This window comes from Carassius auratus, chromosome 10 (assembly GCF_003368295.1).
Source record: "Carassius auratus strain Wakin chromosome 10, ASM336829v1, whole genome shotgun sequence".
Lineage (NCBI taxonomy): Eukaryota > Metazoa > Chordata > Actinopteri > Cypriniformes > Cyprinidae > Carassius > Carassius auratus.
This window is the reverse complement of record NC_039252.1, coordinates 2,981,878-3,000,446: the sequence shown is the minus strand read 5'-3', so window position 1 is coordinate 3,000,446 and position 18,569 is coordinate 2,981,878. Positions and strand designations below refer to the sequence as shown.

General features: G+C 38.6%; 2 protein-coding genes across 7 annotated transcripts in view; both read left to right on the top strand.

Moving 5' to 3' along the window:
- The first annotated feature begins 39 nt into the window (after positions 1-39).
- On the top strand, positions 40-3,275 carry LOC113109562 (uncharacterized). Of its 4 annotated transcripts, none has more exons than XM_026273196.1 (5): positions 40-113; positions 778-989; positions 2,038-2,448; positions 2,525-2,595; positions 2,726-3,275. In XM_026273196.1, the coding sequence occupies exons 2-5, from the start codon at positions 965-967 to the stop codon at positions 2,864-2,866; spliced, it is 648 nt and encodes a 215-aa protein (XP_026128981.1). In that variant the 5' UTR covers positions 40-113; positions 778-964; the 3' UTR covers positions 2,867-3,275. The 4 variants fall into 4 exon arrangements, with proteins under 4 accessions (XP_026128981.1, XP_026128983.1, XP_026128984.1 ...); XM_026273198.1 differs by having other exon boundaries at positions 2,063-2,448; positions 2,726-3,274; XM_026273199.1 differs by having other exon boundaries at positions 2,525-2,630; positions 2,726-2,867.
- A 1,085-nt stretch (positions 3,276-4,360) lies between these two features.
- Positions 4,361-18,569, top strand: part of LOC113109560 (CDC42 small effector protein 2) — a 28,783-nt gene continuing 14,574 nt past the window's right edge. The window contains exon 1 of one of the 3 annotated variants that reach the window (XM_026273187.1): positions 4,361-4,587. The gene's annotated coding sequence lies outside the window, so the exon portion shown is untranslated. The other 2 variants (XM_026273190.1, XM_026273189.1) reach the window with 2 other exon arrangements.

Below are 18,569 nucleotides of genomic sequence, written 5' to 3'. Positions count from 1 at the left end.
TGTCCATCAACGTGGCACAGCAAGCCCCGCCCACCGGCGTGACGACTTCCGGTAGCGACTCCCTCCCTCCCCCTCAGGCGACTGATTCCGGCGGAAGAGCCCTGGGTTGTCATGTAAGTGTGTGTTTTGGTTTTTGTGGCACCTGTGTGTGTTCGTACTTGTCAAATCTCAGTTAGTGTCGAGTTAGCGATTTCAAACAATATTTGCGCACGTAATTATTATGGCATGAAATCATATTGACTGTGGACGCAGTTCGTATTTCCTCACAGTTAGCAGCGGTGCTATTAAATGTTACTGAGTGATTAGCATCTTCATTATTTACTGCGGATATATGAACGATACTCATAACAGTACATGTCTGGACATATTTATTTATTTATTTGGTTGTTGTTGTTGTTGTAGCGATATGCAGAAGTGACCGAATACAAACTAGCATAAACAACATTTGTTTGTAATATACATATCTTTCAAGGATGTTTAGCTTTTGATGTGTATTTGAAGGAATAGTTCACCCATAATAAAAAGTGAATTGATGGATTGGAGTCTTATTTTTTTGACAATATTCAAGAAGCCCTCTCATCTAAAGCTCATGTTTAAAAATGAATTAACTCAAAAAAGATGATGTTAGTTTACTGCTATACAGCTTTCTATATCAAAAGAGGATGTGTTGTATTTAAAGACACTCATGATCGGTTTTCACGATTTTCAGATTTCTTCTCAAGTACATATGACTTATTATACCTTCAGAGACTAAAACAAAACCATTCCTTCTTTCAGACGACAAATCCTGGAGCAGAAACGGCCAGACTGCATCAGTTTATTCTCTGGTGATAAACAGAGAGTAGAGGTTGAGTCGGGGGAAGATGAGCCGGGGGTAAGATCCGACACCTGTGCATATGAGCATTGATTTGTCATGTGAGCACACGATCTGGAGGAAGTGCACAGCTCACCCAGCTGTCTGTAAATGAGAGGAACGCGAGAGAAAAGTGGTGAGATTGTTTTCATATTTCTTTGACTTGAAAAATACATTTTTACAGCTCTAAAAACATACAGTGCACTCCAAAAGTCCATAGTTTGAAAAAATGTAAAAAAAAAAAGGTTTTAATGACTTAAAATGTATATATGACTAAAGTATTTTAATTCATGCAATAAAATGTATTAAATATAAAAAAATTGCAAAATAGAAGCATTTTTTATTAAGATATAGAAATTTAAAATAGATATATGCATTCTATTTTGATGCATAAGACTTTTATGTTTAGTGTATCTTTAGAAGCATGAAGCAATATTGGGAAATATTATTATATTTATTAATATATTGTAACATTTTTATTCATTATGTGATCAAAGCTGTATTCAGAAATCATTCTGATATGCTGCTCAAGAAACATTTCTGATTATTATCAATGTTGGAAAAAAAAAAAGTTAATAGTAAATAGTAAATATATTTCTGTGAAAACGGTGATACGAAATTCAAAAGAACAGTACGGTATATATTTGAAATCTTTTGTAGAAATAAAAATGCAATTTTAAGCAATTTAATGCATCCTTGCTGAATAAAAGTATTATTTCATTTCAAAAGATACACATATATATGTGACCCTGGACCACAAAACCACTAGCAATAGACAACAATACACTGTATGGGTCAAAATGATAAATTTTTCTTTTACGCCAAAAATCATTCGGATATTAAGTAAAGATCATGTTCCATGAAGATATTTTGTAAGTGTCCTACCATAAATATATCAAAACTTAATTTTTGAATAGTAATATGCATTGCTAAGGACTTCATTTGGACGACTTTAAAGATTCTTTTGTTTTTGTTTTTTTGCTCTCTCAGATTCCAGATTTTCAAATAGTTCCAAATATTGTCCTGTCCTCACAAACCACACATCAATGCAAAGATTATTTATTCAGATTATTTATTAATTTAATGTATAAAAATGGACACTTATGACTGGTTTTGTGGTCCAGGGTCACAGAGAAGTGAGTGTGTGTGTGTGTGTGTGTGTGTGTGTGTGTGGTTCTTCACAGCTTGTGCTGTTGTCGATCACCACAGGAAAGCGATCATGCCACGGAACTATATTCGTAAAACAGACTGGGGATCAGTGACCTATGAGGAGCTGGAGAAAGCCTTCGTTGAAGTGAAGCGAGGGAAATCTATCAGAACAGTAGCAAAAGAAAGAAAGATCGGCAGGTCCACCCTGCAGCGCTACATGAAGAAGGCAGAAGAAAAGAGAGAGAAGACGGTGGGCTACAGAGGAACGGCTGAAGCCAGGAGGATCTTGTCTGAGGAGTTAGAGGAGGAGCTTGCTGAACACATCCGCGTGCTGAGCGAAGGCGTGCACGGCCTCACGCCAAAGAAGTGCAGAGAAATCGCTTTTGAGTTTGCGCAGAAGAACAACATCCCCGTCCCCAACAACTGGGGAGAGCAGAGGTTAGCAGGTAGGTTTTGTTGAGACACTTTCATTGAATTATTCAGCTGATAGAGTCTCTACCTTGATTCTTTAAATTCCTGTAGGTCGAGACTGGCTCAGTAGTTTCATAACACGCCACAATCTCTACGGCCACATAACTGAAGCTACGGGACAGGTGACAGAGCCCCTGAAGAGTTTCTGACTGAATCAGTAACTATTGACCCTCATCAGCAATCAGAAGCGGCTGTAATAGAGATGCACTGGAGGATTCACAGCTGACACATCTACCTTTCTGCATTTTCTAGATCATCAGTTTCAGTGTCATCGACCAGGACGAAATCAAGACCGGAATCAAAGAGGAGCGCGACGTTCCTGTCCCCGGCCGCCAGACGTCAGAGGAGGACCGAGAGCGAGACCTGTTAGAGACTGACTTGTTTCTGACATGATGTTATATGATGAAGCACAAATCATTCTGATGCTTAATCCTGTTTCCTGTTCGTTTAGGAATATCTTTCACAAAAGAAGTACTGTATAATGATTTAAATGTGGTCACACATTATTAATCGAATTCTTTTCATGCTGGTACTTATAGAAATCATTCACACTCCTGTTTTTTTTTTCTTAAGTTAATGTTTCAGTTTAAATTTATGTATTTATTTATTTGTATATTCCTGTAGCTTAACTCATAGAGCATGGTACTTGCAATGCCAAGGTCATGAAGTAACCTTCGACCCCTAAACAATTCTCTGTTTTATATCTAAGGGGGATAAAACTTTCAAAAGTTATACTGTACATAAAATTGTGTTCAGACATATTAAATATGGTGCTTTCAGAAAGTATTCAGACCTCTTTTATCACAATTTTTATTTTGTTCACATAAATATACACTTTTCACTCCTTAATGGCACATCGAAACCAGGTTTATGATAATCTTTCAATTAATATATTTAAGAGAGAGAGAGAAACTTGTGTGTGTTGATCTAATGCTTAACTATTTCAAACTACATTTCACTAATTCAGAACAATGAAGTATTTTCTCAAACCTCTGTTTTGAATCATTTGTGATGATTAAGGAGTACACAGTTTAATTATTTGTTTATTGCTGGGGTCAAATTGCTTATAATAACATAATGGTGCCTGACAAACCCAGCTGGAGCTTCGATAACACTTCTTCTGGATTTTAAAGGAATTGTTTATTCTGAAAATGTCACCCTTAGGACATCCCAGAGAAATGCAGCATTGCATCACTGTCTCACCAGTGGATGCTCTACAGTGAATGGGTGCCGTCAGAATGAGAGTCCAAACAGCTGATTAAAACATCACTATTATCTACAAGTAATCCACACAACTCCAGTCGATCAGTTAACATCTGGAGAAGACAAAAGCTGCGTTTGTAAGAAACAACTCATTATTAAGACCAGAAGCCACAGTCTAAAGTTAATGTGCCTCATTCATGTATGCGTTTCCTTCACAAGACATTAACTGATGGACTGGAGTGCTGTGGATTATTGTGATGTTTTTATCAGCTGTTTGGACTCTCAGTCTGACGGCACCCATTCACTTCCATTGCAGAGAGGGTGATGTAATGCTACATTTCTCCAAATCTGATAAAGAAACAAACTAATCTACATCTTGGATGATGTGAATTTTCCTTTTTGGGTAAACTATTCCTTTAATGATTCAGATCAATTTAGATAAATAATGGGTTGTAGTTTTAATGTGATTAATGTTACTCAAACACCGTTGTTTGCAGATTTTTAAAAAAATCTATTTGTAGATTGTGTTTTGTTTTTACCAGTTGTAATATCTATTTGTGACTTTTAGTCTGTTCATTTTCAATGTTTTTGGCATCAATTTACCCCCATATATCTGGACAGAGCACGAGGGCAGTATGGTCATGTTGTATTGTCCTGTGTTGACGCACAGGTGGCGCTGTTTCTTAGTTTTTTGTCCTCACAGTGGGAGTGTTCCTCCTCATTCGAGGGTTTCCTCTCCTTCTCCAGCGCTGCTGTCATTCACAATCAGAAAAGACACAAAGGCAGATCACAGATGAAGGTGTACAGCTCAAAGCTGGTTTAAGTGAGGGTTTGTTTCAGCGGAGGCTCGTCTGATCAGACGCCTCGCGCAGGTGCTTCGTTTCCCGCATCGATCAGCTGAGCATCCGACGGTAAGACAGCTCTTCATTTACATCACTCACATGAACACTGCTGCTCACACTCGTGCACTGCATGACACGTCTCAGTAAACTCGTGCATTAGCCGAATCAGTCCTGGTAAGTAGAAACCAATTTTTATTTGTATAATAGTAACTGGTTTCATACGATGGTAATGCAGCAGATTTAGTCGCTAGTCTACACGATCCTGGTCATATTCCGAGGTGATATATGAAGACATAACGTCAGTGTGTTGTGTATCCTCTGTTTTCTGCATTACAGCAGCACATTTTAGGAAGTACTTCAAATTCATTCTGTTTTGACTTGTCTTTATTAACAGACGAGTCACTTATATTGTCATGAAAGTGTGAAAGTCTTTGCATTGCACTGCACACACGCCCGTGTGAAATAGAATTCATTAAACACTAGTTCCGGTTCTTAATTCGGATTGGATGATCCGGTTCGTAAAGCGCACAGTGTGAACGCGCATTTCGTATTAATGGGCAAAAGTGTTGTTGCTGGGCAACTATAAACAGCCAATAGTTGATATATGAGTTAGAATAATTATTATTAATGTCTTATATACTGATGTGTTATTATTCACTAATTAAATTATATCATATTGCAATTTTTTGTTTTTAATCTTGTACCCGGCTTTGCATATTACTTGATTTAACAGACTTCTCTCTGATAATTAATTCTGGTTTGTTACAGAGAACTGCTACAATCATGGGCAGGCTGATTATCGTGAGCTAAAACTAAAACCATGAAAAAACTGTTACAACTTTTCTTATTTTTGTTTAGTTTAATTTGAAGTATTAAAATAATCAAAAGCAAATAAATAAAAACTAATTACTAAAATGATATAAACATTTGTATTTAAAAAAAGAGAAAAAAAAACATAAAATTACTAAAACTTAACTCAAATTAAAGTGAAAACAGTTATGTATATATAAAAGCACACACATACAGCATATATTTTGAAAATATTTACACCTATTTACATGCATATGTTTATATTCTAATTATATTCAAATTTCTAATTATATATATATAACAATTAATATTGTTTAAAATATAAAGTACATATTTATCTTGAATATATACATGCATTTGTGTGTATTTTTATATACACTACAAATATGCACAGTACACACACATTTACTATGTAAAGAATTTTTATTTTTTTAAAAACATTTTACAGTATTACTATCCAATGTCTTTTCATCATGACACTGTAACTATATACACATCTGACTGCAAATATCATCTTTCTCCACTGATGACGGTCCAAAAATGTCTGTGTATTGTGATAAAATAATATTTTTTTGCAGACCTGTTTACTAGGATTACTTTTGGAATAAACCTTTTAATAATGAATAACAATTTTACATTTAATAATTGCGATTTTATTTTAGCCAATTTAGACAGTAGAACCACATGATTAATACATTAATACAAAACTGAGAGCTAAAGTTATACACTGATGGACTGCTAGTAAAGTAAAAGTAGTAGTAGTCTAGATTGGAAAAAAAACATCACCTCCAATTAAAAGATCACTGCAGTTTTATAGAGAGGTCTTATGATTGCCTTCGGAAACTTCCTACTTCCCAAATCTGAAGATGTCATCATGAGTTTGTGGTGTTCAAGTGCTTTATTGTTGGAAAGAAGAACAGACATCATGGTGGACAGCCTTGCTTGCTTGTTTCTTTGGGAAACTTTATTAAAGCCAAAAGGTGTAGATTGGAAGATACGTAGAAATGTAGCATCCCATTCATTGGTAACAATATAAACATTCACAGCACTATCTAGATATTCAGCTCCCAGGTGTAAAAATACAAGGCAGTTCATGTCCAATTTCAGACTAGGAAACTCATACCTTGTGAAGGCAGCATTCATTTGGACATTTTTACCATCATGAAAATCACTTAACCACACACTCTCAGAAAAAAAAGGTACAAAAGCTGTCACTGGGGCAGTACCTTTTCAAAAGGTACACTTTTGTACCTTTTAAGTACTAAGATGTACACTTTAGGTACATATATGTACCTTTAAAGAACCAACATGAACTCTTTAGGTACAAAGTTGTGCCTTTTATAAAGGTACCACTACAGTGACAACTTTTGTACCTTTTTTTCTGAGAGTGGCAACTGTCAGTTTCTTTTGTGAAACTAAGTAACAAAATGTAGCTCTTTGAGTCAAGCATGCATTCCTTTAAAACCTTCAAGACCCTCCAAAGGGCTGCAATTTGAGAAAACCACAAAATAACACAAAGCACAAAAAAGCAAAACAAAACCATATACAACAACACAAAGCCAAGAAAAACGGAAGAACATACAGTGAAACAACACAAAAAACGCAAAACAACAAACGATATAAAACAACAAAAAGCAAAGAAAAACAAACAAAAGCATAAAACAACAAACAAAATGTATCAAACTTTTAAATAACTAATTTTGTTGTGTTGATTGAGCAAAAAACAAAACAAAAAAAAACTACTACTAATTTAAATTTTCCGGTATAACAAAATAGTTTGCTCATATATGTCATTTAAAAAAAATATTATTTAACTTTATTTGTGTACTTCTGAGAATTTTCTCATTGTGTAGAAGAATGTGACATTAAAAAAAAAAAAAAAAAGTCACTTGCATTCTGTCGAATCAAGAGGTTTAATTAAAAAAAAAAAAACTCTTTTCATAACAAAACAAAATAGATTGTACATCTAGTCAGTCAGATAACAGGAGCCTCAGGTTTGTGTGAAGGCTGCTGCATTTACATTGGCTCCTTCAAGTGTTTATTGTCAGATCAGCAGATCAGAATACAGTCACCATGTATTTTGTAAGCATCCCTTCGGTCACAGTGCAGCGGGGGAGGCAGGATCGTCTTCGCCCTGCGGCGTGACATGCGAGACATGCAGGAGAGTAGTTTAGTCAGCAGATGCTCATATCACAGCTGGGCAGAAAGAAAGGAAACCACCTACATCTAAACACCTCTGCAATACAACCCTGATACTTTCTACAGAAAGATTCAGACACGACAGAACGGTGGGGAGAGTATTTCAATGCAAGCTCTTGGTTGATTGTGTTCGGTCATCATCATGGACATGATCTGCATCTGTATTCTGTATTTGCTCATTGCTAGTACATCAGCCACAGAACAACCACTCTTCAGGGCTTTTATGGGATTGTGGTCTCATGCTAATTTGCCCTATTTAATAAATCTGGCCCTAAGTCCATAATCATACTGTTCAGTCAATATTATAACATTATTGACATAATGTTTATACTGTATATAGCCAGAGGAGAGCTGGACCCCTGATGGAGCCAACTTTATCCAACATCAAATCGAGTTTTTCTTTGCTTGCCACATCCGCCTTTGGTTCAAAGATAAATATAAAGTGATAAAACATGATTTCCTATCAGACTCTTGATGAAACTGCTTAGGGGTGTGCGATATGACCAAAACAGTGATAGTCATCACCTGCTAGTAATTCTGGCAGAACGTGGGTTTGTCACGACACCAGAGTATTTCTAAAGTCGACAGCTATTACTGTTTACTCACATAAAGCAATATATAAGCTACCTCTACTGTATTATAGCTGATTGTAGACTGTCCTACGGTCAGCTTTAAACTGATTAATTGTGCGCTATAAGACATTAAAGCACTATAGACCTTAACTTAATAATATTACATTGTCTTGACTTCTAGAAACTTCATGGGTCAAAGGTTTGGGGTCAGTAAGAAGTCTCTTATGCTCACTAAGGCTGTGTTTATTTGATCCTGAAGTAAGGTAAAAACAGTCATATTGTGAAATATTATTAGAATTTAAAATATCTGTTTTATATATGAAACTATAGGGTACAGTCAAATATAATTGGTTGCTGTGATCAAAGCTGAATTTTCAGCATCATTACTGTATAAGATTCGTCAGATTTTCTCCATCTGTGTTTTAGAAATCAGCGAATACAGGTCTATAGAACAAATGCAAGCTTTTAGAAGTGCATCGTACTGTTTTGCGACCTAGTTCTGCATCATATGATCCAACAGCAAAACAAAAACATCTTTATTTGGTGCTAATCACAGAAATCTGGTCAAGTACCACTGAGTGAGTGATTGCACCATTGTTATTCAGGGAAAAACAAGAGTGTATTCTAGGATTGTTTTAATACGGAGACTGTGAAATCGCATTTTCCTCTCAAACCATTGTATTTTGGTGTGAGTTACAGCTCGAGTGGAGAATGCTCAGGAACGTCCTAATCTAATCTAGCCTCCATATGTTTCTCTTTAAGAGATCCTCCCAGGCTTAAGACCCTTCGTCTGTGCGATGGTCAGAAATTCCTTGCGTAATTGCATCTTGGCACCTGTCCTCGAGTGTTTGTGGCATTGCAGCTTTAATTTAGTTTTGGCCTTTGCAGAAGAGCCGAACATACTTTAGTTCATTCAATTATAGAGCAGGGGTTGAATTGATGTAAATTATATTAAACAATGTGGAACATTCAGAGGCAAGCATCACTTATAGTTCTGTAAGTATTAAACTTTCTACATGAAAAACGTGCCTCCGTTACATTTTTGCTGTAGACAACAACAACTTTTATTCCCTTTTCACACAAATAATGATTACAGAGGCAAATGATCAATTAATATAGATTTAGTTACTTGCACAATACTATTGTTTACACTTTTATCACAGTGCATTATTTATAAACAAATACATTTTGATGTTTCCTTCACATAACCAGCTCCATATGTATGGCTTATCAAAAAAAGTAAAATTGCTCGGTAGCGCACCTGGTACACCATTGAGTTTGTGATGCAGGGCTTTTGGTTACGAGTCTCGTGATACATGAGATGAGATAAAAGAACTGAAAGACTACAATTGCATGGTTCCTTCAGGAAGTGTGTTTTTATCATATTTGAGATTTCATTAACTTTTCCGAACTTCTACAATACATACAACAAATAACGTAATAACTGAACATGCTTTTCGTGCATTCATTCACTTTGGTGAAGTGCAGATATTTCCCCTCCTGTTCATTACGAACGTATGATGTGTGTGTGTTTTACATCAGCTCAAGACAGAGTCTGTTGGCTCAAAGTGAGACTCACACTTGTCACTTTACAGTTAAGACTTTGCAACTTGTCAATCAAATGACTTAAATGTTTACAGTGCTTCGCTAATTTGGTCTGTATGCATTATGCCATTAAGTCCAGTGCCGTTATTTTGAAGAAAAAGTCAAAATGGTAGTTCAAAGCATATGCAAAACTCAAAAGTTTTTAAAAAGGTTTGGAATGACATGAGATGAGGTAAATAAATAAATGTCAGATATCATATACAGAGTGTCACAAAGGCACTAAAGGCAGCAGGGTTGTGTGCCATTCAGAACTGAATTCATGAAACTTCCATATTTAATTTAGTTTTTATTCAGTTTTTTAAAATCTGCATAAAAGCCACACTAAAAGACGCCTGCTTTGAGATGCCAACAAAAATAGGATAAGTAGGTACCCTGTTTGTAGATGAATCAAGAGCGACTGAAACCATTGTCAATCAGCGTGCATCCTGTTTTCAGCGGCTGTGCACGCGAACGATCAACCTTCAAGCTTGGCTTCTTCAAGACGTTTTAAAATCAAGCTCATTCTTGGTTTTTGTTCTTGGCTCATACATCTCTCTGAAGGCTTCTGCACTTCCTTTCTTTTCAATAACCAGAAAGATTCATAATTGTTTAAAAAAATAGGCGCAAATACTAAAACTTTCTTTGTGGTCAGAGCTGTACTGGATAAAAGTGAAGTGAACCTGCAATAGAGATTGAAACTAGACGTGTTGGATCTCTTGTGCGTTTGGCATAGTGTCAGTCATGAGCCAGTTATGATATTGTGATGCACTGCGATGTATTGAATTGCAACACATCACTTTGTTATATCATATCATGAGATAGTTGCTGATACCAAGCTGTGGTGTGAAATGAGCTCATATGAGATCATTTAAGACATACATCTTAAATATATAGTACACTAATAACAGCACTTCTTTAGGACTTTGCTAGGTGTAATTCCTAAAAATATAAAAAAGCTATTTCCATGATTGGGTATAATGGTTAGGAAGAATCTTAGAGACTTCTTCACAAGCCAAAAAGGCCAAATTGGGCCTAGGCAGACAGTGATGGCTTTATTAAGCAACTGGTCAGTCATCAGTAGTATCTGGGTCATTGCCTTACGGAGAGATGAGACATTGATGTTGCCTTTGCTAGCTGGCTGTAATGGTAGTATAAGGCATGCTTTGTTACCACTTTCTTTGCAAAGGGAAATTAACCCTCTACCACAGCCATGCAGCCAAGCTAACATATCGTGCCAGACTTGGTGACATTTGTGGTCAAACATCCTTTCTTGCATGCTGCAAGGTGTAGCATTCTGCATCACGTATCTCAAGTGACAAGTCACATGGTTGCATTGAACAACATCTTCAGTTCTCTAGTATAACAAAAACAATGTCTTTAAGGAATATTTTCACTTCAATATTATGCACCCTAATGTGCACTATATATGTCACTGCTGAGGTCATGTGTTCAAAGCCTAGAGAACGCATGCATTAATTAATAGTATATTAATAGTAATTTATTTAATTAGTATTATCGTGCCAATCTACCTCCAGACCTTTAAAGGGGAAGCACTGCTCTGTTATGCTGCATGAAGCAATGGAAAAATCATGGTCGTGCAAATCTTAATGACTGGAAATCTCATATTTGTTGGAGAATGAAGATAAAAAACCATATGTTTGTTTGGAAGGTTTTTGTGAAACTTAAAGAGGACCAGCTTAGGGGTCTTCAGAGGCCTGTGACTTTGTGGTCTTGTGATCTGGATCACACAAGAAGGATTTGTGTACTGGATACTGAGGAAAAGCATGATGTCATCAGAATTTGCCCCTGGCACAGTGCAGAGAAACATCTGTAAATATTTCAACAAGTTTATTATGAGATCAGACCTGTGTCCCCTGTTCTTATGTGCAAATAAGAGAGGCATGCAAAATGTGCAGATCTGTGGATCCCCAGGACCATTGAAAACACTCATGGACCCATCCTCACTTTTCTAACCAAGATCTTCCTGATGCTGGATGAAAGGATGTCCTTACCTCATAACATGCCTAAAAATAAGTATTTTGACCACTTTATCCAACAATTTGTAATATCAGGGATCTCAGGAGGCATGATCCAGTGTGTTTCCAGCTCTAATATATCCAGTCGTGTAACTACATTAATAGGGCTGGGACAATAAATCGATACATCGCAAATCGACAAATGATTCTGCATCAATTCTGAGATTTTCCGAAGGAAACGCAATTCTCTCTTGAGTCAAATCTGAGCTTAGTTTTTAACAGCAGATGGCACTGCATGCTTTTGGAATAGCCATATTCTGCTTGCTTCCCGTTTCTTACCGGGTGTGCCTCACACATCCTGAAAAGTGAAGTTGCAGGCTCTTTGATCACCCCCTAGTGGCTGGCTGCAGTACAGGTCACAAACCCCTCCCTCTCCATGTAAACAAATGGGACTGTCATTTAAGGTAGTTTTTACAAAACTGATATATGTTCAATTGATCGTTTTTATGATATGTTTGATTTTAGCTTGTAATTTGATGTTATAAAAATGGGGAGTGTCATAATGGTTGATTGGGTCTGCCAAAGTTTGGGTGGGAGTTTGATAACGTGGCTCCACCTCAGGACGAGGTGGCTTTTTCAAACAAATCTCTACTGCACATAGCCTGTCTCCAAACGAATCTCTACAGCGCAGACCCTGGCTCCAAACGAATCTCTACTGCGCATACCCTGGCTCCAAACGAATCTTTACTGCGCTGGCCCTGGCTCCAAACGAATCTCTACTGCGCAGACCCTTGCTCCAAACAAATCTCTACACCGCAGACCCTGGCTCCAAACGAATGTCTACAGCACATATCCTGGCTCCAAACGAATCTCTACAGCGCTGGCCCTGGCTCCAAACGAATCTCTACTGCACAGACCCTGGCTCCAAACGAATCTCTACAGCACATACCCTTGCTCCAAATGAATCTCTACACCGCAGACCCTGGCTCCAAACGAATCTCTACAGCGCTGGCCCTGGCTCCAAACGAATCTCTACTGCGCAGACCCTGGCTCCAAACGAATCTCTACTGCGCAGACCCTGGCTCCAAACGAATCTCTACAGCGCTGGCCCTGGCTCCAAACGAATCTCTACTGGGCATACCCTGGCTCCAAACGAATCTTTACTGCGCTGGCCCTGGCTCCAAATGAATCTCTACCGCACATACCCTGGCTCTAAATGAATCTCTACAGCATAGACCCTGGCTCCAAACGAATCTCTACTGCGCAGACCCCTTGCTCCAAACGAATCTCTACCGCACATACCCTGGCTCTAAATGAATCTCTACAGCATAGACCCTGGCTCCAAACGAATCTCTACAGCATAGACCCTGGCTCCAAACGAATCTCTACAGCACAGACCCTGGCTCCAAACTAATCTCTACAGCGCAGACCCTGGCTCCAAATGAATCTCTACTGCACATACCCTGGCTCCAAACAAATCTCTACAGCGCAGACCCTGGCTCCAAACGAATCTCTACAGCGCAGACCCTGGCTCCAAACGAATCTCTACAGCACATACCCTTGCTCCAAACGAATCTCTACAGCGCAGACCCTGGCTCCAAACGAATCTCTACTGCGCATACCCTGGCTCCAAACGAATCTCTACTACGCAGACCCTGGCTCCAAACGAATCTCTACTGCGCATACCCTGGCTCCAAACGAATCTTTACTGCGCTAGCCCTGGCTCCAAACGAATCTCTACTGCGCAGACCCTTGCTCCAAACAAATCTCTACACCGCAGACCCTGGCTCCAAACGAATGTCTACAGCACATATCCTGGCTCCAAACGAATCTCTACAGCGCTGGCCCTGGCTCCAAACGAATCTCTACAGCACATACCCTGGCTCCAAACAAATCTCTACAGCGCAGACCCTGGCTCCAAACGAATCTCTACAGCGCAGACCCTGGCTCCAAACGAATCTCTACAGCACATACCCTTGCTCCAAACGAATCTCTACAGCGCAGACCCTGGCTCCAAACGAATCTCTACTGCGCATACCCTGGCTCCAAACGAATCTCTACTACGCAGACCCTGGCTCCAAACGAATCTCTACTGCGCATACCCTGGCTCCAAACGAATCTTTACTGCGCTGGCCCTGGCTCCAAACGAATCTCTACTGCGCAGACCCTTGCTCCAAACAAATCTCTACACCGCAGACCCTGGCTCCAAACGAATGTCTACAGCACATATCCTGGCTCCAAACGAATCTCTACAGCGCTGGCCCTGGCTCCAAACGAATCTCTACTGCACAGACCCTGGCTCCAAACGAATCTCTACAGCACATACCCTTGCTCCAAATGAATCTCTACACCGCAGACCCTGGCTCCAAACGAATCTCTACAGCGCTGGCCCTGGCTCCAAACGAATCTCTACTGCGCAGACCCTGGCTCCAAACGAATCTCTACTGCGCAGACCCTGGCTCCAAACGAATCTCTACAGCGCTGGCCCTGGCTCCAAACGAATCTCTACTGGGCATACCCTGGCTCCAAACGAATCTTTACTGCGCTGGCCCTGGCTCCAAATGAATCTCTACCGCACATACCCTGGCTCTAAATGAATCTCTACAGCATAGACCCTGGCTCCAAACGAATCTCTACTGCGCAGACCCCTTGCTCCAAACGAATCTCTACCGCACATACCCTGGCTCTAAATGAATCTCTACAGCATAGACCCTGGCTCCAAACGAATCTCTACAGCATAGACCCTGGCTCCAAACGAATCTCTACAGCACAGACCCTGGCTCCAAACGAATCTCTACAGCGCAGACCCTGGCTCCAAATGAATCTCTACTGCACATACCCTGGCTCCAAACGAATCTCTACAGCACATACCCTTGCTCCAAACGAATCTCTACACCGCAAACCCTGGCTCCAAACGAATCTCTACAGCGCTGGCCCTGGCTCCAAACGAATCTCTACTGCGCAGACCCTGGCTCCAAACGAATCTCTACAGCGCTGGCCCTGGCTCCAAACGAATCTCTACTGCGCATACCCTGGCTCCAAACGAATCTTTACTGCGCTGGCCCTGGCTCCAAATGAATCTCTACCGCACATACCCTGGCTCTAAATGAATCTCTACAGCATAGACCCTGGCTCCAAACGAATCTCTACTGCGCAGACCCCTTGCTCCAAACGAATCTCTACAGCACATACCCTGGCTCCAAACGAATCTCTACAGCATAGACCCTGGCTCCAAACGAATCTCTACTGCGCAGACCCCTGGCTCCAAATGAATCTCTACTGCATATACCCTGGCTCCAAACGAATCTCTACAGCGCTGGCCCTGGCTCCAAACGAATCTCTACCGCACATACCCTGGCTCTAAATGAATCTCTACAGCGCAGACCCTGGCTCCAAACGAATCTCTACAGCGCAGACCCTGGCTCTAAATGAATCTCTACAGCGCAGACCCTGGCTCCAAACGAATCTCTACAGCGCAGACCCTGGCTCCAAACGAATCTCTACAGCGCAGACCCTGGCTTCAAACGAATCTGTTTCCCATGAACATTTCAGTGTGTGGTTAAAAAATAGCCTATAGCGCTATCTGCTGTTAAAAACTGAACTCAGAATCGATTCTGAGAGAGAATCCCAATGCATTCCTAAAATCTCAGAATTGATCCACGAATCATGATTAATCGATTTATTGTCCCAACCCTATAAATACATACAACATAGCATTTGTCTGCTCAATCTGGTGTACAAGTCAGCTCAACAAGACTCCATCATTTTTAAATCCATGAACTATTACCACTTATATCATTACATCCAGTTATGGTTATTAGATTGTAGTTAAAAAGAATTGTGGTTAACCAGATTTTCAAGCAAGATCTGACAAAGTGCCTTTAAGAGGCTGCACAGTTCCTTCCACTCGTTTATTGGTTATGAACTACTTATTTTAGCTACGTGGATGGAATTGAATTGACTAAAAATTGGTCTGCTGGTTATATGTCCACCGAGCAGGGATGATCAAATTAATTTGAGATGATCTACTGCTGGGATCTCCAGTCCCCTCAGAGTTCAGCTCCAGCCTGCTCCTTCACAATGCCATAGAAGAACCTTTTTTGTCTAAATGGTAAATGAGTAACACAGGTTTGTAACACGTAGTTTTCCCATTTATTCACTGACATGTCCCCTGTCCTCATGTTGAGAGAAATCAAGAGTGCAGAGGCACTTTCTTCAGCCAGAGGCTTATTAGACTCACTTTTGGTGAAAAAGGGCCTTTACAGTTGGCAAAAATAGAACTTTTGGGTTTATTTTAATTAAGTCCAGGTGACAAAAAGTAACACAAAAGTAACATAATGCACTATTTTCCTGGAAAGTACCTTCTGTGCAAGTGATACTTCATGTATTGCTACACCATAGACAATAGACAACAGAGCTTTTTGTCCACAAAATTTCACAAAAATGTCTCTAATGTAACTTCAGATTATGACAAAAAAAATCATGTGTAATGTCCATTTAATACAGCAGTTAAAATATACAAATAATGGCTGAAATGTAATTAAAATTTACAATACACTATAATCCCAAAATTTACTGAAAAAACTCAACAAAAACCTTTTATTATCCAGAGATTTTGAAATTCAGTCTTTACAAAATTACCACTTTTGTTATTCAGCCAGCCAATATCAAATTAATACAGTGCTGCATTTCACTCTGAAACCAACAGTGCATAGTTTTCATTGAGAGCAAAGAGCCACAATAAAAAATACATGGTTTAACTTTTAAAAATTAAGAAATTAAAATGTGAATATTAATATTGTAGGTTTTATAGTACTATAAACAAATATATATTCATTTCAGATTATTTTATAGTATAAAGTATTATTATTGCAATATATTTCTTAGCTATTTTATTTAATAGTAGTTAAAAAAATCTAAATCCTAAAAAAAACAACTAATATTTCATAGTTATATTGAATGGGTCTAAATGGTGGGAATGTAGCCTATGAAAACTGAAGTGGAAAGAGAGTCACTGCCTTTTCAATTTAAGATGTATAAGTTAGTTCTAGTAAAAAAAAATAAAAATAAAAAGGAATTTTTTGCATTCAAAGAATCTGATTTTATTATATTATTTTGATTATAATATTTTAACAGTCCTACCCTCTATGGATACACACTCTAATTGTGACACATTGAGTGTTTAATGTATAAACTGTAGATTGTGGATTTGGTCACACACACACACACACACACACCACGACCCATGGCTACCGTGGCAACAAGCCCAGTGATGGAGGAAATGAAAGCCAGTGTTCAACAACAAGCGAAACAATCGTCCCGTGTCATACATTGGTTAATGAGCTTTGAAAAGGACAGGCTTCCCTCTCTGAAAAAACATTTATAATTCCACTTCTCCAATCAAGCCATTTTTGCTGAGTTGCATTTCCTCATGTTACATATCCATCTCATGTTCTGTTCCTGTATCCTGCTCCTTCAGACTGAAACTCTCTTCTCCCGCAATAGAAAGGATCTAATGAATTGCAAACGCTTCTGATGCTGTACTTTTATTAATAGTTTCTTGTTGTACCCTGGAACACAATCTCAGTGAGGTTCTTAAAAATAGATAAATAATGCATCATGCATCAATGCATAATGTAATCGAGCACATGAAGACAAGTCCTAATGCTCTTATGTGGTACAGCGAACAGGATTACAGATTGTTGTGGTTTTCGTCAATGGTTTTCTTGTAAGCCAGCACATTGCGAGTGTTTCTCCACCCCAGCATTGCTTACGTAAGCCACATTCAGTGGGAGGATGGTGCTTACATAAAAGCCTCCGCGGCGGTGGGAAAGAGGGGCGGGGCTTAGGCTGAGGAGCGTGCACGAGCCCAGGCCGGTCAGTGATGCAGTGAATGCCAATCGCCCGCTGATCCGTAACTGAGAGCGGGACAAAGGCCACCTGGAGAGCCCACAGCTCCTCGGCCTGGGATAATCGCTGAGACTCCTCTCACTTCCTCACTGCAGCCGGGCAGCATGGTGAGTAAGATTGGGAAGCAGTCGTTTCTTTGAGAGCTATTGCACTGGTGTATGATTTATGCGTTAGCTTGGGGCCGGTCTTGATGAGGTTTTGATGATGGTTCCCTGAGGAGTTTGAATATGCATGCACTTGCATCAATGCAAATAAAATAAGGTGATGTGATCAGAATGTTATATTGGCCGGTATTAATCGTTTTATGTCATAGTGAACTGTGTATACAAAAGTTTGAGGACAGTAAGATTGTTAAAAAAAAACAAAAAAAAATTAAGTTTTTGCTCACCAAAGCTGCAATTATTTTATCAAAACTATAGAAAAAAGAAAACTGTAAAACTGCAAGTATCATTATTATTATTATTGAAAAGGGTTGTGTTTTATCAGTATTTCTGTGGAAACTGTGATACATTTCAGGATTCTAAAAGAACAAAACTTATTTGAAATTGAAATCTTTTGTAACATTAATGTCTTTACTGTCATTTTTGATCGATCGATCAATTAATTCCTAACAAAACAAAAAAAATTAAGAAAGACAACTTGATCACAAATTATATATTTGAATATTTTATTTGACCATAAATTCAATGGAAATGGTTTATTTATCAAGAAACAAACTCTATTACTATTTAATTTCACAAATAAGTAGAAATAATCAGTAAGTTACACTTTGAATTAAACATGACATTTTGAAGTAGAAAGTATTTTCTTACAAAACATTATTTTTATTTTCAACTTAGTGAAAGATAATGTTTTTTTTTACAGTGCATGTGGTAATGTCTACATTTAGAAAACCCAGTAAATAAAACATATGCATCTTATTTCTTTATTTTCTCTTTTATTTTGAACTTGATGGCTGCAAACCAATCATGCGTAACAGAAACATCAGTGTTAAAACAGC

Excerpts from the sequence above, each read along its gene's own strand:
- LOC113109562 (XM_026273196.1), top strand. The coding sequence starts at position 965 with ATGAGAGGAACGCGAGAGAAAAGTG. Across the intron at positions 990-2,037 it reads AGGAACGCGAGAGAAAAGTG|CTTGTGCTGTTGTCGATCAC; the intron begins GTGAGATTGTTT and ends GGTTCTTCACAG. Across the intron at positions 2,449-2,524 it reads GGGAGAGCAGAGGTTAGCAG|GTCGAGACTGGCTCAGTAGT; the intron begins GTAGGTTTTGTT and ends AAATTCCTGTAG.